Here is a 21,957-nt window from a genome sequence, read left to right as displayed (position 1 = left end):
TTGGTAAGCACCATTTGAATTTCATGATTCTTTCTCATTTTGGGTGATTTTAACATACACAATGTTGAATGGTTATTGCATTCTGCCCGGACTGACGATGCTGGTCTAGAATGCGAGCTGTTTGCGGAATCGTTTAATCTCACCCAGTTGGTAAAGCAACGAACCAGAATACCTGATAATCCTGACCATAATGCCCATCTCTTGGATTTATTCTTGACAAATAATCCAGATCAATACAGGATAGAGGTACTGTCACCACTTGGATCCTCTGACCACAATCTCATCAAAGCTTCATTAGTTAACCCTCCTACACCTCCCCATTCCGAACCTGTCAGGGTGACCCGATGGCACTTTGACAGGGCAGACTGGGATGGATTTAGAAATTATCTTGCTGATGTTCCATGGCAGTCTTTCTTCTCTAGTGATCCCAGTACTACCCAGTCCCACATTTGCGACTTAATACTAGCTGGTATGGATTTATTCATACCAAGTCAACGGTTCACTAAAAGATCAAACTCTCCAAAATGGTTTGATGGCAATTGTGCCAGAGCAACAGCCCAAAAGTCATTAGCATATAACTCTTACTTAAAATCAAAAACATCTGAATCACTCTCCCAATTTAAAATTGCTAGAAATCATGCAAAAGCTGTATTAAATCTATCTAAATCAAACTTTCTTCAAAAGCAAGCATCAAAACTACTTAACAACCCTAATGACAATAAAATATTCTGGTCAACTCTTAATTCTTTCAATAATAACTTTAACAAGTCATCTTCCATTCCCCCACTAAAATCTTCAGATGGCATTATTACAAATGACCCACGTGGGAAAGCAGATATCTTTGCTAGTACCTTTGCAAGAAACTCTACCATAGATGATACCAGCCAGAATGTCTCAGTACTGGAACTTGATTCTCCTGAAATTGCCCCACTTAAAATACAGACAAGATTCGTAAAATCCATCCTAGACAATTTACCTACCAACAAAGCTCCAGGCCCAGATGGAATTCCTCCAATTGTTTTGAAAAAGTGTTCCCCTGAACTTGCCTCTGTCCTAGCCAAATTATTCAGACTATGCATACGTACTTTTTATTCCCAAATTCATGGAAAGAAGCCAATATCCACCCAGTTCCGAAGAAAGGAAGTTCGTCTGACCCTCCAATTACAGACCAATAGCTGTCACATCTTGGTAAGGTATTTGAAACTTTAATTAATAAGCATATTGTTAAACATCTTGAATCCAACAACTTAATTAGTGATAGACAATACGGTTTTCGCCAAGAAAGATCCACCATTGACATACTCAATCTCTTAACTCATACCATCCATCAATCAATTGATCTTTTTGGAGAAACTCATGCAGTAGCTCTTGATATCTCTAAAGCTTTCGACAGAGTATAGCACCGTTCCCTGCTGTCCAAGCTCCCTTGCTATGGACTAACGTCTTTTGTTCCTTTGATTTCTTCTTATCTTAGTGACAGGAAAATAAGAGTAAAAGTAGATGATGTATATTCGAATTTCCACTCAACGCCGGCGTGCCGCAGGGATCAGTTCTGGCGCCAACCCTATTTCTGGTTCATATTAATGATCTCTTATCTGTCACTCACAACCCCGTTCACTCATATGCAGATGACTCAACACTACATAGTTCATTCACACTCAGACATCCATTTACAAAGTTTAATATCTCTACCTCTCAACTCAGTACAGCCATCTCCATAAATCAAGATCTAGCTACAATCAGTGAATGGGGACAAAACAACCTTGTCTCTTTTAATGCTAGTAAAACTAAACATATACAGTTTACTAATAGACAGATATTGCCAGATTCGTACATTACCTTCACTGCTACTAATATTCCCATCTCCAAAAGTATTGAAATTCTTGGTGTCTCACTTAACAGTGCCCTCAGCTGGACCTCTCATGTCAGATCACTTGCTAAGGCCGCCTCAAAGAAACTTGGATTATTGTACAGAGTCCGTAACTTCTTCACCGATGAGCAGTTAGCTATAATTTATAAGAGTCATGTGCGCTCTCAGCTTGAATATTGCTCACCCTTGTGGAATGGTTGTGGAGAGGTTGCATTGAGACAACTGGACAAAATTCAGAATAAAGCTGTTAGAATCATTAACAACCCTGCCATTACATATAAACTACCTCCCCTGCAAGTAAGAAGGAATGTTGCCTCCCTTGCATTATTTTACAGATAATTTTTGGCAAGTGCTCAGACGAGGTTGCGTCCATGGTGCCGCCTCTCCATGCCTTCCCTCGTGCTACACGGGCATCTGGTAGCGCTCATGACTGGAATGTCAGTCAACCATATTGCAGAACTTCTGCCTATCAGAATTCTTTCATTCCCCGAACTGCATCTCTCTGGAACTCGCTTCCCCAGAGTTGTTTTCCTCCAGATTTCAACCCACAACTGTTCAAGTCTAACTGTTACAGATATTTTATGAATGGAGGACACCAGTAGTCTGGTGTATGGATTATTTTTTTTTTTCCCCATTTGCTTTTCCTTCCTCCGTTCTGTTATTTAAAAAAAAAAAAAAAAAAAAAAAAAAAAAAAGACTGAAGGGGTCTTCCTTAGTGTTATGATCCTATCAATATCTTTGAAATTCGTCCGGAAAGGGTGCCTGATCCAGGTATCAGACATGCAGCTCTCCACACAATGAAGTAGCCACTGAAAGAAACATCGTCAGATTGCAAGGAAGCATCTGCCAAGACCATTTCTATAAGGGATTTAAACTTTCCTTACACACGTGATGCATAAGACAAGTTTTTCTTTTAATTCAGCCAGCTTTTCGCATGCAGTTGCAATAATGAATCCCCTTCCCTGCAGAGAGCTAATGAGCTCACTGAGTTCTTTGAATAAATCAGACAAATGTGCAAGTTTTCGAACAAACTCAAGGACATCAAAATATTCAGCATGGTCTTGTTCTTGTTCACAGACATGGTTGAATTTTAACTCGCAATATATTAAAATACCCGAGATAGCACACTCCCACTCTACAGCCACCTCAGTTGACACAATCTATGATTCATTGCACGACCGCAGAATTAATCATGTTCACAACTGTTACACAAATATGCAAAATATTCCACAGGTTTGGAGGCAATGATTTTTCTGCAAGCTTGTGCCAGTGAAGAAAGCAGTGGGTAATGTTCATTTTAGAAATTTCATTTGTCATTAATGCACCGAACCCATTTGGCTGGTGCCCCAATTATACTGAGATGGAGTTGATGTTTTGTGAAGAATTCTTTTATCATACTGAACACAAGCATAGTTTGTGCAGTTTTCTTCAATGATTGACAGAAGAAGAAATTTTATTACACTTGTTTGTCTTTTAACCAGCAGGCCACTATCAGTAGCTGAGAACTGTTTGACACATCTGTTGATTCATCCACCTGTAGGCTGAGCTCTACTGGACTAGCCTTAATAACAGCAACAACCTGCTCTAGGATATCCTGGCTCATGTCGATAATTCGGTGAAGGATCACATTGCTTGATGAAGGCACTTGTATATTTTTCTTTCCTTCCGTACAAAGAGCAGTCATCGCCATTTCAACTGATTGATTAGTTCCTCACCAATATTATAAGCTATCTTTGACTTAGCAACGTGGTATGCAACTTGATGAGAGGCATGTAGCAGAGCCTTCTCTGTCAATGAAAATCATATATTGGTAATGTGACGGCACAATCAACCCCTGCTCATTTGGCCTTTAATGTTGTGATGCCGTTCCCTGCATCCCTGCTGCTATATTTGTTCTGGAAATGTGCATTCGAGAATGTGATACTGCACTGGATACACTGTGTACATTGTGTCCCATCCTTCTCCGTAATGCACTTGAATCCATATTGAAGAAACTCATCGTTCTACTTTCGTTTCTTCATGTTACAGATAAATATAAAATAAGAAATATACAACAATTAACCTCTCCGTGGCCGTGGGTCCGGAATTTTACGTGCACCCCAAGCCGACGCAGGGGTCATTTTCTGAAGTTTCGAAAATTGATTTAATTCTTGCCATATTGAAGAGTAAGTTCAGACGCACCTAAAGTGCAAATCCCAGCTTCCTAGACCCATTCTATGGCTTGCAGTGGAGCGCAAAAGTTGCAGAAATATCGTCAACCGATATACGCCACCGCGAGATGCTGCCGTGCTGCAACATGGCACCTGTTGTTTCATTTTTTTCCCCCCGAAAACCAATGTGAATGGTGCTAAAATGTTGTGCATGTATTAGATATGATGATATCAAATGATTTCAGTACATAATATGTTAGGATTGGCTCAAAAAATTTTATATATTTTGAATATTTTTTCACTTTTTGATATAAAATATGTTTACGTTAGTGTTGTTATTTTTTACGTTATCATTGTGCCCATGTTGGAAAAGGGAGTGAAAGGGTTGAATTTTAATAAGAAACTTGCCCATTCCCCGAGGCTAGGCTCTCCCATGGGGGATGAAAGTGGAGGGTCAAATCCAATTAGGAATAGGAGAGTTCAGTCGCAACTTGCCGCTCCCACACCACGTGCATGGCTAAAAATAGAATCGTAATGCAGTTTCAAAACTAATTATTATGAAGAGAGACAAAGCAGAAATACATACGTTTACAGACGGGGGAAAACATATTTTTTCCATTATAACACGTTCACCTTTCTCTCACTTTCTTTACTGTATACTAGCGTAGAGATCAAAGCTGTCACTTTCGCTTTCAAACTCTCAGTATTCATTCATTCAGTCATTCATTCATTGCCAGACGCCATGTATCCCAGACGGGGTGGCCAATGGCTTAGAGTTAATTGTTTTACAGGGAGGGGCACTAATCCTCCACCAACCCCACTTGACACGTCATGCTAGAGCAAAACTTTCATTTTCATTCCTCCTAGTATACATACTCGTATTCTTATATTACTACTTATTTACATTTTTATGTACATTATTTACATTTCTATTTTATTTACACTATGTTATGCACTGTCACTTGAAGTAACTTATAAAATTGTCTTCCACTGTTCAGTTATATTTACATTCATTGCTTTCACTTGCTGTTTATACATTATTTACACTTCCACTTGCACTGTTTTAGAGTCACCAGAAAGATCGTAGTCACTGTCCATCATTATCATTGATCCATTAGCCAGTTCACGTTCCACAGCAGAGTCACTTAGCCCTTTGCCCATAAACACGAGGTTTAGTAGGGGTAGAGGTCACAGGGCCCTTTGCATGAAGCTAAAAAGCAGCAGAATTGGACAGGCGCAAATCCGACGTTGTTTCACCTTGAAAGATGACAGTAAACTGAATCGAATGCTGTGGCCCAGGGTCAGTGAAGGGTTGCCAGTGTCAGCATGGTGACAGCTGCTAATATATACACTATGAAATGATTGGCAGGAAATCTAGACAATACATAATAAATTAGGTAGTTCCACGTGAGTGTAAATATCAATTAGGCTTCTCCCTCCCTTTCTTATATATATATTTTTATTATAAGAACAGGTCATATGACATATTTCAAGGGGAGATAAACAGAAAATTAGCGAACGAGTGCATGTGAAGTGTTGCCAGGTGATAATTAGCCCATTCCAAATGTATGGCAGTATCAATTACCTTTTCTCTTTCTTTTATATATTATTTTGTATAAGAATTGGGCAAAGGGCACATTTCAATGGATAAAATGAGTGGAAAAATCCGTCCAGGATTTGTGTAGCTCAGCGCAGCTGGTCAAGCGGGAGGAGAGGGTAATGGAGGGGAGGTAAGGAGGGGGGAGTCAAGGACAGGAGAAAAATGGCTAAATTGTCAACAGTGGATGGGAGTACAGGTGACATTAGCATAACTGAGTATAGTTGGACACTGGTAGTACTAATAGATGATACAAGCCACCGCCACTTGAAAGCCCAGGCGAATTCAAAATAACACAGAATCACAAAAGTGACGCCCTGCGGCATGATCCCTTGCTCCCAAGCATCGCGAAAATGACCCCCAGCGGTTAAGAGGTAAACTAGGAGACCTGTATCCAGGGGCGTACTTAGCGATTTGGGGGCCTGGGGGGCTAGGTTCATTGCGGAGCCCCCCTCCAACATCTAAATACTGTATAGGGGGCTCCCCAAAAGCTAGGGCCCATGTACTGTCACCTCTGCGATCCAGACTTTTACATGGTCAAAAGGGGCAGAAATCAAGTCATTATTGATGACCAGTGTGTGCTGGAATGGTCGGGAACTCAGACTGATGGAGACTTTCTCCCATTAGTGGCCTCTTCGGTTGCGTTTATTACATTTCAAGTAGCCAAGTTAAGAGTGGTAGCATGCCAAAATGACGGGGCCAGTCTCCAACTAGGCCAACCCAAGCCCAACCTTCGCAGTTTCCCAGAATGCTTCTAAATTGCACGTTAATAAACTACTAGGTACGCTCTATACCATCAGTTCTCAAGGGTCATACAAACAATAAAGTTCGAGTGGGAGGGAATGTGTATTAACAAGACCAAAAAGTAGAAATCTTCCCCAGCTACTTGCTTTACAGATTAAACATGAGTCGAAAAATATATCTCTATATGGTCCTAATATCAAATGCACAAAACTTAGCTCCTCTGTCCCAGTCCAGTGTGTTTCTTCATAATCGTCCCTCTGAGCATAAATGTCACTGGTCCAGCCCTCTGCCACTCCCGACCTTAACTTCCACAAGTGGGACCTTGATTCACTGGGACTTCGACCTACACGCCTGGACTTGGACTCACTGGTACTTAGACCTCCACTCTTGGATTTTGACTCACTGGAACTTCGACTTCCACGCTTGGACCCGAGAATTCCTTGGAGGGAGGGGGGAGTGAGGATGACGACCGTACTGACCAACTGCCATCTATCACGGCCGGTGAGCGAGTGAGACGCCAAAACTGCATGTGTGATGCAAAGGGGAGGGGGGGGGATGACGGCGTATGTAATTAAAGATTTTAATTATTACAGACTCGAGATAGACTCAGTGTGATGTCTTTCCCCTTACTATCGATTACTCAAAAAAAATAACATTCTCTAGTTACAATAATTATTCAACAACCTCTCTCTCTCTATACTCTTTCATCGAAAAATAATGAAAATCATCGTGCTTTACATCACTTTGCCCACGCGTACATTATCCTGGATCACGTGACCAAAGGCACATGTTCCCATCTCACTCGAGTGTTATATTATAAAGAGACTTAATGCTAGTAGATTACAGTAGGAAAAAAAAGGGACTTAGCAACTAGGTAATTAATCTATGTTCTGGAGACGTCCGCATGGTAACAGCCATGCCTCGACCACTCTCTCTCACTTAACTGAACTTTTGGTCATATAAAATAAACTAGATACAACTCATTATCACTTCCGGGCACTACATCCACCCACGGTTAGGGAAGACCAAAAGTTCGGGTGACTGGACCTGAACTCCTCGGAAATTCCCAGTACCCATACTTAACACACACGGTACATAAATTCACCTAATTGACCAGTCTCCCTCAATACTGCTACTGTGGGGTGTTCCACACGCTCCTTGCTCGTGAGGGGAAACCAATCTACATGCCTCCAAAACACCAGCCAATGTGTCCTATACTGCGACTGTGGGATATTACATAAGCTCCATGCTCGAGAACAGTCTGAGGCTCTCATGTCCACAAAAAAAATCCTCTACCACGAGTAAATTTTCTCCTGCTACTCACTATATGCAACTGACGATGTATGCCACTCACCAGGCATATTACTCACAAGGAGAATGTCCTGCTACCAGGAGAAACTTTGTGCTTAGTTAAAAGTAACAGGAGTCGCTCCACTGCATTCTGTCTAGAGAGACCGAACGAAACCTACCTACCTCTCCTAGCATGCGAGAGCCCCATAGTTCAACTTCTCCAAGCCCTATAGAGAAACTGGAAACTTCCCCTCTCTCTCTGAGCAATCCTATACTGCAGTTTGGGTATTACATACATTCAGTGCTCGAGGTTCTCAAAGCAAGTAGGAAACCTCCAGGTGGAGACCTTCAGGTAGAAGTGCCCCTCACATGTACAGTTCCCTAACTCTGGGAAAAAAAAATTAAAGTCCTAACTGTGAGAGCTCATTTTCCCTAAGCCTAACAATCTAACCTAAAGCAAAAAAGAACTGAGGTAAGGTAAGAACGACGGTCTATACACCATGGTGCACTCGATTTGACAACACGCAGCTTCCACGCCTCATCTCTCCAAAAGCTGGACATACCCTAAACTACTCAACCCTATTAATCCAAAATTACAACATCATAGGTACTGGTAGAAAAGATGAATACGCAGGTACAGTCCGGAGAGACCTGGAAGGGCATACCTGACTCCATGTTCCCAGCCAGTTAAGGCAAGGACAAGACGTTTTCAGATAGAAAAAAAATAAGTATATACAATATATACACCATACACCCATCATCTACGTATACTGCAACCTCTCAGGAGGTGTCCGGGATCTTACACTAGGCAGTATCTCTTCCTCTTCCTCACTGGTCAAAAACTTGTGATCCACCGCACTCAATAAGGCATCTCGTTCAACATATCTTTTGACTTTTTCAGCTGCCCTACTCAAGATGGTGCCATCAAACACATTTTCTAACTCATAGGCTCTACCCTGATCGATAACTCTGACAATCTTGTAAGGACCCTGCCATTTTCTATTTAGCTTTGATGCCGTACCAGACATACACTCTTCGACATAGATCCAAACTAATTCACCTGCTTCTAGAGAGTCATTCCTACGTGCCTCATTTGCCCTGTTAAGGTATCCTGCTGTCATCTGACGTTGTGTCTCCTTGAGCATCTGTTTGACATCTATTTTCTCTATACAGTCTTCATCAGTAGGCAACTGCAAATCTCCTACCTCACGATTTGGATGACGACCATAAAAGGCAAAGAATGGTGATGTACCTAGGGACATATGCACTGGTTCGTTCAATGCTTTCTCAGTGTCGCACAGGTGCATGGGCCACGTATTCGGGTGTTCTTGGCTCAAGATTGCCAGTACTGTCTTTAAGGTCCTATGTGCTCTCTCAATAACTGAATTTCCTCGGGGATGGTAGGGTAGACAGAATCCTTGCTTAATCCCGGCTCTCCTACAAAAATCTCTAAACTCTGCACTGGTGAATTCTCCTCCATTGTCCATGATAACTACCTGTGGCTTACCATACCTACAGATGTCCTTAAATTCTTCAGCTACAGCTTTGGTGGATTTTGTACGAAGGGGGTAGATACGTAGGTACCTAGAAAAATGGTCTATCACCGTGAGACAATACCTGTGACCACTCCTACTATTATGCAAATCTATGAGATCTATCGCAACTCTCTGACCATTATCATCTACTGGTGGCAATTCCTTAAAATGGTGCACAATCTTCCCGTGACCCTTGAACTGCTGACATGACTTGCATGATTTAACAAAATGTCGCACATCGGTCAGTAGAGACGGCCAATAGAAAAACTGTCTTGCCTTGGCTACCGTCTTGCGTTCTCCTAGGTGTGAAGGGTTATGAACAACTGAACTGGCAATAGCAACTAAAGACTTGGGAACTACCAGGCACAACCTCAACTTTCCCATTTCATCTCTTCGGACATACAGAATCTCCTCATTCATTTCGAAAGTGTAAATGGGACGATTACCAGACAACCTTCTGGGTAATTGACCTCCTCCTCAATACTGAATTACCTGCCTCCACCTTGGGTCTGCTCTCTGGGCTTCCCGGACTTTGTCTACCGTAAGGCCTAGCCACCAAAATTCTGCATTAGACTGAGTTATATCTGAGGTCTCCTCGATTGCTCCTACTGGTCTACTCAAAGCATCTGGGACATAATGATTCACACCCTTTTTATACTTTATCACAAAATCGTAGTCTCTCATCTCCAACAAATAACGCGACATATGTCGGCATTTAGTCTTTGTCTTAAAGATGGTGGTTAATGGTCTATGGTCAGTGACAATGGAAAAGGGTTTGCACCATAAACAGTAGCTGAAAAATCTACATGCACTCACTACTGCCATAGCTTCCTTGTCTGTTACTGAGTATCTTTTCTCTGTTGGGGTAAGTTTCTTTGAAAAGTATCCAATAGGTCTCAGATCTTTCTCACCCTCCAGCTGCATAAGAGCTGCGCCAATGTGCGAGTCGCTAGCATCTGTGTTAAACTCGCACGGTTTAGTTAAATCTGCCTTTACTAGTACTGGAGCTGACACTAACTTTTGTTTAAGAATTAAGAATGCATTCTCACACTCCTCTGACCATTCAAATTTTGCATCCTTCCTAAGCAAATTAGTGAGAGGACTGGCAGTAGCAGCAAAGTCAGGAATATGTTTGCGATACAAGTTACACATGCCCACAAAGCGTCTCACTTCCTTGGCCTTCGTTGGTTGTGACATCTGTTCAATGGCTTCGAGATTCTTACTGTCAGGGCGTACTCCTTTCTCCGACACTACATGTCCCAAGATCTTAATTTCTCACTTTATGAAAGAGCATTTACTATCATTCAGCTTCATTCCAAACTCGGTTAATCTGCCAAATGTAATCTTCAATCGGTCTAGCATCTGATCGAAAGAGTCTGCCCAAATCACAACATCGTCTAGGTAGTTACGGCACCAACCTTCTCTAACTAAAGGAGCTAACACTTGCTGCATTTTCCTCATGAAAATTGCTGGACTCACAGACAATCCGAAAGGTAAGCGCTTGTATCTGAACAAATTAACTCCATCAGAAAAAGTTGTCAGGTCTCGAGAACTTTCATCCAACCGAACTTGGAGGTAGGCGTTTTTCATATCAAGAGTGCAGTAAAACTTTTTCCCTGCACTTTCCCCTACTAATTCGTCTAATTGGGGTAGGGGTTGGATATCTATCTTAACCTTCTTATTAAGAGCCCGATAATCAATACACATCCTTTTACTGCCGTCCAGCTTGCTGACTAAGACTATGGGGGCTAAATATGCAGCGTTTGATTCCTCAATCACATCCTTTTCAATCATCTCGTCAATCATCTCGGAAATTATCTTCATTGCTCGCTCAGGATGTCGATACAAGGGCATGCACATGGGTTCAGAGTCAATGGTATTAATGTGGGCTTCAGGTACTTTAAGGGTGCCAATTTCCTTCGGTCCAAGAATGAACAGTGCATTATTATCCAATATCAACTCTCAGTTTGTCCCTCTGTGACTGAGACAAATGTGTCCACTTCAACTCTCTGAGAATTGAATTAAGCTCAGCACGTCGGTCACTCCCATCCTGTGCCTGATCCATGTGTGGTAGCAATGCATTATCGACCCGAACTACAGGTGCCACAAGGTCACCTTCTGCCTCACCTACTGGTTGCACTAATTCAAGTGGACTTCTGTCCTGTTCCTTGGGGCTAAGATAAGTAATATTCGACTCGTCAACAACATGGTACATCCCCAACACTTGTCCTGGATTTAGCTTCACTGGTCCCTTGGTTACATTGGCAATGGGTAAATAGCATGTCCCGTTCTCAATAACTCTCACACAACAATTTGGTGCTAATGAAGCTTTACCTCTGGCCTTCTGAAATTTACTAACATGTAAGACATCTCCGGGTTTTCTGTCTTTTAACGCAATTGGTGCGGACATCAATGTCTGTGCAGGTACCACGGTCCTATATTTCACTTGTACTAGCTCTCCTTCTTCCTTTCTCGTATGGTTAGTCTGGAACTTTATTCTGTTCAATGTCTGGCAAAGCTTATTTTGGACCTTGTACTGCTGACCACCCCAATGTATCACCTGACCTTCTCTGTCCCAAGTGAAAATCGCTCTACCAATTAAGTCTGCACCCATGAGCACTTCGGTCGACAATAATAGTCTGGGACCACAACAAATCGCTGCACTATGCCTGTCTCGGGGGCAATATGCGCTACCGACGAAACTTGACCAACATCAGTTATGGTTGGATGCAGAATGCAATGAACGTCGGCATTTGCTAATCTTTAATCCTAATCTAGATGCTGTACTTTCATTCATCAGTGTTGCTACACTACCGGTATCTACAAAAGCTGAAACCTGATACTGTCCCAAAATCAGGCGTATCACTGGAGTGTCTACTTCACCTCGAACTTTTTGGACTTCCTCCACCTCACCATCTGAAAGATTCTGACAGCCCTCATTCTGTTCTACATCCTGTACACTACACACAACATGACTGGCAGCCTGCGTTACCTCAGGGGCCTCTAGTCATTCCCTAGGCGGTTGTGAGTCTGGATGTAACTGAGAATCCTGCTGTGGGAGGGAACTAGCTGTTGCGGGAGGTATATATGGCACGCTTCTCTCCTGTTTTCTACTCAAGTTAGGTTTACCTGGGCATCCCTCATGTCCCCTTCTAGAGTTCACTTTCAAGCAATCAAAACAACTTCCTTGCTCTGGCTTCCTTGGACAATTCGCCCTGTCATGTTTACTGCCATTTGCACACCACCCACAAGGCCACACTATAGGTCTAGGTTTAAAGGGTACCTGACGCACGGGTACTCGAGTCACTGGTTGAGCATTGTTGCTAACTACTGGAGGTGTGATTTTAGTAGGGGTTGGAACATAATTATCATCAGATCCTTGTTCATCCACAACTTTTGCCACTCTACACCACTGTCTATAACCCCTTTCTCTCTCTAATTCTGAAATAAAGGTCTCCTCCATTCCTAGATCTTTAAACAAATCTAATCATTCTTTAACTTCCTGTGGTACATTACGTAGCACAGCTTTCTTCCACAACTGCTCCACATTGGGAGGGTTAATATGGGGATGTTCTCTACAGATTGCCCTGAAGTTACTCCTGAACTGTCTAACAAATCTCTTAGGTGGATCCTCGAAGTTATACTCCATTTGGGCTAGCTCACGGAATGCATCAGCGCTCCCTTCGGGACCTCTGAACTCACACTGTAACAATGTCTTAATGTCTCCATAAGTACCACCTGCCTCACATAAGCTTAACTCTCCCAGAACATATGTACGCAACTCTGTGTCCATACGAGTGAGTGCTACCGCCTTCTGCTGTTCTAAGTTAGCAGTCACTGACTCCACCTGCATCAAGAAGTGATCCACCAGGGTCCTTGTGTGTAGACCATACATTTCATTCATCTTTAGAACATCAACATCCTTACACTCAAATACCACCGAATTTCCCTGATAGCTCTGCATACCTTCTACAGGCGAATTTGACCGCTGTGGAGTTGAGTGCCTAAATGGATTTCCAGACTTAACGGAAGTATACTGTGATGGACCTCCAACCTTGGTCGGGGTGAGTCCGGGTGGGCCTAACATCTCCTCCAACCTTCTAATACGCTCAAAACACTCATCAATTGCGGATGGTTTCTGTTTCACGTCTACTTCCTCAGGCATTTTAGTTTCAATGTCAATCAATTTTTCAACATGGGACTCCATCATGAATTATACAAACGTGAGCAACCCCAGGAGGTGAATGCTCAACTACGAACATGCCCCAGCTGCAACTTGAGCAACCCCAGGAGGTGAATGCTCAACTACGAACATGCCCCAACTGCAACTTGAGCAACCCCAGGAGGTGAATGCTCAACTACGAACATGCCCCAACTGCAACTTGAGCAACCCCAGGAGGTGAATGCTCAACTGCAACACCAAAACAGTACACACTACAAATACACATACCTTGTAATTCTACACATAATGCTAAGTACATATACCTTTGAGAACTGAGGGATGAGCTATTATTTTAATTTCAAGTTAAATTACCCTCACATTAATAGGTCATCCCAACGCTGTACCACCACTTGTACCGTCACCTCCACGATCCAGACTTTTATATGGTCAAAAGGGGCAGAAATCAAGTCACTATTGATGACCAGTGTGTGCTGGAACGGTCGGGAACTCAGATTGGTGGAGACGTTCTCCCATTAGCGGCCTCTTCGGTTGGGTTTATTACATTTCAAGTTGCCAAGTTAAGAGTGGTAGCATGCCAAAATGACGGGGCCAGTCTCCAACTAGGCCAACCCAAGCCCAACCTTCGCAGTTTCCCAGAATGCTTCTAAATTTCACGTTAATAAACTACTAGGTACGCTCTATACCACCAGTTCTCAAGGGTTATACAAACAATAAAGTTCGAGTGGGAGGGAATGTGTATTAACAAGACCAAAAAGTAGATATCTTCCCCAGCTACTTGCTTTACAGATTAAACATGAATCAGTTGGCACATTGTTCGAAAATATATCTCTATATGGTCCTAATATCAAATGCACAAAACTTAGCTCCTCTGTCCCAGTCCAATGTGTTTCTTCATAATCGTCCCTCTGAGCACAAATGTCACTGGTCCAGTCCTATGCCACTCCCGACCTTAACTTCCACAAGTGGGACCTTGATTCACTGGGACTTCGACCTCCACGCCTGGACTTGGACGCACTGGTACTTAACCTCCACACTTGGATTTTGACTCACTGGAACTTCGACCTCCACGCTTGGACCCGAGAATTCCTTGGAGGAGGGGGGGGAGGATGACGACCGTACCGACCAACTGCCATCTATCACGGTCGGTGAGCGAGTGAGACGAGCTGTCTATCTATCTATTTATCTATCTATCTATTATGATTTGTAACTACAATATGGAGTCCCAATACAGTATTTCCAGTAATTTATACTCAGTCGTACACAGTACTGTTGTTTGTTATAAAAGCCATTGCACCCACTGGTTTCAGTGTCAGGTGACGACTTAAGAGTGTGAGACGTGTCTCGAATGCATCGAAGGTTTAGGCCTACCGCTTGGCTACAAGTTGCCAGATATCTCATTCTCAAAACTTATCTAATATCTCAGCCGGGATTGTCGGGATGATATATATATATATATATATAAATATATATATATATATATATATATATATATATATATATATATATTCGTTTTTGTAATTTTGATAGAGTTGAGAGGATTATGGGACAATAATTATAAGTTGCCAAAACTGGTTTTTAATGACCACAATTTATTTTCCTGATGTATTTTACAATATTACTAATGATTTAATGAATCTGATAATTGTTTTTGGTGCTGATGAGTTAGGTTTACCTTGGATTAGGTTAGGCTGAGTAGGGTGAGGTTAGGTGGGTTCTGACATCGTAACATGAGCATCAAAAAAAAAAAAAAAAAAAAGTTTCATTAATAACACTGTAAAGCACACAAGAAAAATGTACTTTGGTAATCAAAAAATAGTTATGGCAAGGATTACGAATGTTAAACTGTTACACTATAAAGCCTGCCCCCAGTTTTCTTACGGTATACATATGGGTGTAGTGCCCGGAAGTGATAATGAGTTGTATCTAGTTTATTTTATATGACCAAAAGTTCAGTTAAGTGAGAGAGAGTGGCCGAGGCATGGCTGTTATTTTGCGGACGTGTCCAGAACATAGATTAATTACCTAGTTGCTAAGTCACTTTTTTTTTCCTACTGTAATCTACTAGTATTAAGTCTCTTTATAATATAACACTCGAGTGAGATGGGAACATGTGCCTTTGGTCACGTGATCCAGGATAATGTACGCGTGGGCCAAGTGATGTAAAGCACGATGATTTTCATTATTTTTCGATGAAAGAGTATAAAGAGAGAGAGGTTGTTGAATAATTATTGTAACTAGAGAATGTTATTTTTTTTTGAGTAATCGATTGTAAGGGGAAAGACATCACACTGAGTCTATCATATATATATATATATATATATATATATATATATATATATATATATATATATATATATATATATATATATATATATATATAATGATCCATAGGTATACATGGCGAGTTATGAGAAGGGTGGGTGGTGAACTGAATGAAAGGAAGCCAATGATTGATTATGTGTGCGTGGATGAAAGGATGCGAAGATGTGTAAAGGATGCAAGAGTGTATAGAGGTTGGGGGAGTGTACTTTCTGACCACTACTTGGTGGTGGCCAGAGTTAGAATGCAAGTAAGATGGAGGAATAGAAGAAGGGAAAGGCGAGAGGAAGGAGTAGTTGCAAGGAGAGTGGAAAGGTTACAAGAGGATGAGAAAAAGGCAGAGTATAAGAGAGAAGTGGAGGAACGATTGGGCAAATATGAATTGGAGCAGATGGGAGACGTGGAAGGTGTGTGTAAGATATTTACAGAAGAAATATGTGCAGCATGTGATGTGGTGTGTGGAAGGAAGAGAAGACGGAGGGGGGTGCAAGGAACAGCGTGGTGGACTGAAGAGGTGAAACAGGCTGTGGCACAAAAGAAGAAAGCATACAATGAATGGATGAGAAACAGGGGCATGGAAGAAGTTGAGAGGCGGAAAAGAGAGTTATATGTGGAAAGAAGAGAGAGGTGAAAAGATTAGTAAGAGAGAGTAAGAAGAGAGTGGATGAGGAATTTGGAAGGAATTTGAGTATAAAGTGGAGGGACTGTAAGAAAATGTTCTGGAGAGAAGTGAAAAGAGTAAGACAGGGTGGAAGTGAAGTTAGCAGGGGAGTGAAAGATAAAAATGGTAGATTACTAGTGGAGAAGGGAGAAAAAGTGAATAGATGGAGAGAACACTTTAAGGAATTGTTGAACGTAGAGGATGGAAGTAATGCGAGTATAAGTGGCTGGGGAATGGCTGGGAGAAGGAGGGAGGTGAGAAGACAGGAAGAAATCAGTAGGATAGAAGTTGTGGAAGCAATGAAGAAAGTTAAATCGAGGAAAGCCCCAGGAATTGATGGAGTGTGTGGTGAAATGCTGAAGCATGGGGGGGAGATAGTAGTAGAATGGATGTGGAAGATGTGCAGATTGGCCTGGGAGGAAGGTAGAGTCCCGGAGGATTGGAAGTCAGGTATAATTATTCACTTGTACAAAGGAAAAGGGGAAAAAGAAGTGTGTGGTAATCATAAGGGCATTTGTCTTCTTAGTATAATAGGAAAAGTGTATGGTAGGATACTTATAGACAGAGTTAGAGAAAGAACAGAGAAATTAGTTGGAGAAGAACAGGGAGGCTTTAGGAAGGGAAGAGGTTGTGTAGATCAGATATTCATTCTTAGATCTTTAGTGGAAAAGTTTCTAGAGAAGGGAAAGAAGTTGTATGCGGCTTTCATGGATTTGGAAAAAGCATATGACAGGGTGGATAGACAAGGATTGTGGAAAGTGTTAAGAATATATGGAGTAGATGGGAAGTTGTTGAATGCTGTAAAGAGTATGTACGATGGTGCTAAGGCTGCAGTGCGTGTGGATGGTGAACTAAGTGAATTTTTCTCTTTGAAAGTTGGTTTGAAACAGGGATGTGTCATGTCTCCATGGTTGTTCAATATGTACATGGATGGAGTAATAAAAGAGTTACAAGGTAGGGTAGTGGATGTTGGAGTGGCCCTGGTGAGAGAGGGTAGTGTTTGAAAACTCCCTGTACTGTTGTTTGCAGATGATACTGTGTTGTTGAGTGAAGACGAAGGGGAGCTGCAAGGCTTGGTGGATGAGTTTGGGAGAGTGTGTAAGAAACGGAATCTAAAGGTGAATGTAGGGAAGAGTAAAGTGACGGTTTTTGAGAGAGGTGAAGTCAGTGAATGTACAGTGAGGTTGTATGGTGAGGAACTGGAAAATGTGAGTACGTTTAAGTATTTGGGTAGTGTGATGAGCAAAGATGGAGGTTTGGAGGGTGAAGTGCTTGAAAGGGTACAGCAGGGAAGAAAGGTTGCTGGTTCTTTGAAAGCAGTGATAAGAAACAGGGAAGTGAGCATGGAAGTGAAAAAGTTACTACATGACAGTATTGTGATACCAACTCTAACGTACGGAAGTGAAGCTTGGACGTTGTTGGAAGGACACAAGTCAAGAGTGAGAGCAGTGGAAATGAATTATTTAAGAGGAGCCTGTGGAGTCACATGGAGAGACAGGCTGACGAATGAGGATATAAAGGAGCGTTGTGGTGTTGATGTGGATGTGATAGGAAGCATTATGAAGAACACACTGAGGTGGTTTGGCCATGTGGAGAGGATGGAGGGTGAAAGACTGACGAAGAGAGTGTATGTGAGTGAGGTGGAGAGGGGAAGAGGGAGGGGGAGGCCGAGGATGAGATGGAGGGATGGGGTGGAGAGGTATATGAGAGAGGGGGTGTGAGTTGGGAGCAGGGCAGTGAAATGGCGGGGGACAGGGCGACTTGGAGGCGATTTGTTTGTGGCCACCCCAAACGGGATTGAGGCGTCTGGCAATAGGTAGACAGATTAACGGTATTGTCTCCTCTATCTCAGTTGGTGCTCGCTTGTCGTTGCATGTAGATGATTTGCAATATATGCCACTGACTTCGACATCTCAGTGCTCAATGCTTTTATCCAGATGCCATTTCTGCTCCCTCTGCTTGTACAGCTAATCATGGTTTCCGTTTTTGTCCAAATCCCATGTGATTACTATTACCCACTCCTTTATAATTCCCATCCACCTATTATTCTTTGACCTTGCTATCCCATGTAAATCTTTGGCCACTTTTCTTGGTCATGTTTTTGACTCTCGTCTTATGTAGGTGGATCATGTTACCTCCTTGAGAGATTCAGTCTTACAGTGCCTTTGTTACAGACTTTGTCACATGTTTTTTGGGTGCTGATCATGCTGCTCTCCTTCTTCATACTGATCTTGTCCATTCAAACTTAATTATGGTTGACAAATGTATTTTTCTGCTTCAGTTACCGTCATACAGAATCTTGATGATGTACATCATTTAGGTTTGCATCTGGTTCTTGACGCTTTTAAGTGGTCTCCTGCAGTGTGTTTCTATGCACAGTCTGAACTCCCTTCAGTTTTCCGACGCCATGCACTCCTTTCTCTACTAAACTACAATGCTCCCCATTATGTCAGCTCTTACTCCTCCTTCTTCCCTCTGCCGGATTGAAAGCCCTTCTTCTTCCCGCCACCGGGTTAAGCCCTCCTTCTTGGTCCATGTTCATTAGCTACTTTCTCAGTCTCTCACATGGTAAGTATGTTTTTTCACTTCACCGGCCTTTTTTCTGCCATGGCATCTACCACGAACCACAAATTGCCCTTCTGTCTTACCTTGCATTAGGTCCATGACTTCATCTCTAGTTCTGCGCTCATGGTTTTTCAATCACCTCTCGGAACATTCTTCTGCTATACCTGTATACACGGACGGCTTTAAGCCTCCTGCTGGTATCGGGTTTGCGGTTTTGTATCCTGACTCCTCCAATCAAGTTAGACTTCTGTCTTATGCAGGTAGGATGACAGGTGAACACTATGCCATTTTATTTGCACTCCGCCATATCCATCGCTCCCCATTCTCCTCTACATAATTTTCTTATTCTCTCAGTGATTTATCTCTCATTCAGTCAACTTCAGCCGTCCACCTTCTGGTTTTTCGCATTGAAGAGTAGCAGTTTCACTTCTGTGTTAGCCACCAGTTAGATCAGTTTTGTTAGGTACCTTGCCATTAGCGTGTTGATCAGTTAGCCACTCATTTGTGGCCATTAATACCTCTACTTCCTGTTCCTTTCCAGTCTCTTATATCTTCCCCTGCTCTTTTCTCTTTTCTAAAACACAGATAACAGTCCTGGAACATTTCTAATTCCTATAAAAACTCCGCGACATCAAACCTTTTGTCACACCTTGGACGCCCCGTTGTCACCGTAATTGGAAGTGGGAGACTGCTGTAGCACGTTTAAGGATTGGTCACACCAGACTCATCCACTCGTTTGATTTCAGGCGACCGTCCTCACTTTTGTACCCGGTAATATCGGTCTTATCGTTTGTCATACCCTCCTTGACTGCTTCCTTTATACAACCCAACGACGCAGTTGTTTTCATCTCTTGTCTCAGTTAATTCGTCCCTGTCGTCTTGGTGATTTTCTCTGTGAATCCCCACATTTTTCCTTAGGCCGCCTTATGTCATTTCTTTATTATTCTCATTCTGGAAGTTTTTCATTTTGTTTTTCTCATTTCTTACATATCTTTTATAACCGTTCACTTTTATTCACCATTTCCTCAAATGTTTATAAAGTACTTCTCAGTTCCTTATATTTTTTTGATGCGAATACAGTATATTTTATTACTGGTATTATAGTGTGTTTTCATGGTACGTACTTTATACATTACCAATAGTCAGTCGTCCTTCGCCGTGGACCACGACAAAAGATTTTATTACTCCATTCCAATCTGTGAGTAAGTCAAGGATAGGACTTGCAAAGCATTCGGTGACAGTTTTTTTTTTTTTTTTTTTTTATTAAGTAGGAAATGTTGGGCATATCACTTAGCTTCAGCAGTGCATAAACAGGTACTATCACGGACGGCAATACTTAAAGTCAAACATTTGTACTGTCGGGGACAAAAAGTAGTCTACTATTCCATTACGTGTAATATACCATTAAGGCATGTCCGTTCCTGTCGTCCTTGGTGCATCATATCAAAGAACATGATATTTGAGGAAGGGAAGCAGAGAGAGCCTCTCTCAGCCTAGAAATATTAGTCACCCGAGTTGCTGGTGTTTCTTTGAAGGGGCAACAGCATATATTAAAATTCGTCTCAGCCCAGTGGCCAATATGGAATTCTTCCTGGCTGTGACACTTCGTGTAAAGTGCATTGTCAAGACATTTCTGGATAAGTGTTGACATTGAATTAAAGCTGCAACCATGTGCCATAGGGGAGCCTGAATCTAATTTGCTGCTCTGCCATGTTTACAGACTCCATCCAGCTTCACACTAGAGAAATGGCTGCTTTGCTTCCTTTCATTTTTCTGTGTGTACACCATATTTCGGGTCGAAGATAAGGTTTACTGGGTGTGACTTAGAAAAACTCCAACCACAGATAGCTCAACGTACAAAGACAGTTGCTTTACAGTTCCTGCGCGACTGAACATAGGTTTTGTTGGTAAGATGAACGTCTGAGAAGTGGAGTGTCAACGTTCGAACTCAATTGAAGTTTAAAAAATTAAATGTTTTTTTTTCTATTTATCAGTACTAATTTGTAGTAATTTTGGTTAATAATTATTTGGATTATTTCACGGTTACTATATATAGCAAAGTGGACAGATCCTTCTTTTCCTGCCATTGTAATGTTATTATGGTAATTTATGCGACCACTTACCTGCATAGCTAATTATCTTTAGAAATGCTCCTTTGATTATTCTATTAGCTTTAGAAAGGTCAGTAAAATACTTTTTGTTCCAGCTTGAGGGTGTCCAGGGAGACGAAGTAAGCGTGTGTGAAGTTGGGGTTAGTGTGCTTGGCGCCTCCATCGCGGTGATCCTCTACACCTCCGGCTCCACTGGCACTCCCAAAGGGGTCAGAATATCACACAAGTCCATAATGAACCGTCTAGCATGGCAGTGGCACACTTTCCCTTATCAAAAGGATGAGGTCAGTGATAAGTGACTGTATACCATCATGATGTATCTTCATTATTCATATACGACAGAATTCATATGCATGAAGAAAGTTCTAGTAATTTTTATATTTACCTTTCAATCTCATTTGGTCTCAAGCAGGAATATGAAGGATATGTTTGAAAATTTACATAAAAAATCAAATACTCAATGTGTTTCAGAACTTGCGAGATATTCTCAAAAAAAAAAAAATCAGTATGAAAATCTGGCTGCAGCTTTCTGTGTCAGATCAAAACCTGTGGTTCACGAACATACACATCTAAAAAAAAAAAAAAAAAAAAGAAAAGAAAAAAAAAAAGAATAAAAAAGTTAAAAATCGAGCCGATTAAAGCACCATGCTATTTGAAACATGATTGAAGAGTGGGCATCAGAGAGAACATCAGAGGCTGGCTTTAACTTCAAGGAATATTGATTAAATCTGTATAAATCATCATCATCATCATCATCATCATCATCCACACTTTTCCCAGGCCATGGTGGGATAAGGTAGGGTTCAGAGAGGCTAGTGAGCCAGAATGGAAACTTTTCCTTACGTATTTTGGGTAGTTACATATCATGCTGACTGTATAGGAGATATATATGAATGTATATATATGTTTAGTGTTGGTTTATTATGATGTTA

General features: G+C 41.7%; 1 protein-coding gene across 1 annotated transcript in view; it reads left to right on the top strand.

Moving 5' to 3' along the window:
* The window catches only part of LOC145414572 (beta-alanyl-bioamine nonribosomal peptide synthetase ebony-like), a 178,681-nt gene that overhangs the window by 32,842 nt on the left and 123,882 nt on the right, over positions 1-21,957 (top strand). Inside the window, exon 4 of the mRNA XM_080284090.1 lies at positions 21,121-21,309. Coding sequence (XP_080140216.1) covers positions 21,121-21,309 — 189 coding nt within the window. The remainder of the gene's footprint in view (positions 1-21,120; positions 21,310-21,957) is intronic.

The sequence above is a fragment of the Coenobita brevimanus genome, chromosome 100 (genome assembly GCF_032717465.1).
Source record: "Coenobita brevimanus isolate Jiangsu-jjx chromosome 100, ASM3271746v2, whole genome shotgun sequence".
In the NCBI taxonomy this organism is placed as follows: domain Eukaryota; kingdom Metazoa; phylum Arthropoda; class Malacostraca; order Decapoda; family Coenobitidae; genus Coenobita; species Coenobita brevimanus.
The sequence above is the reverse complement of the archived record's forward strand: the minus strand, read 5'-3'. Positions and strand labels throughout refer to the sequence as shown.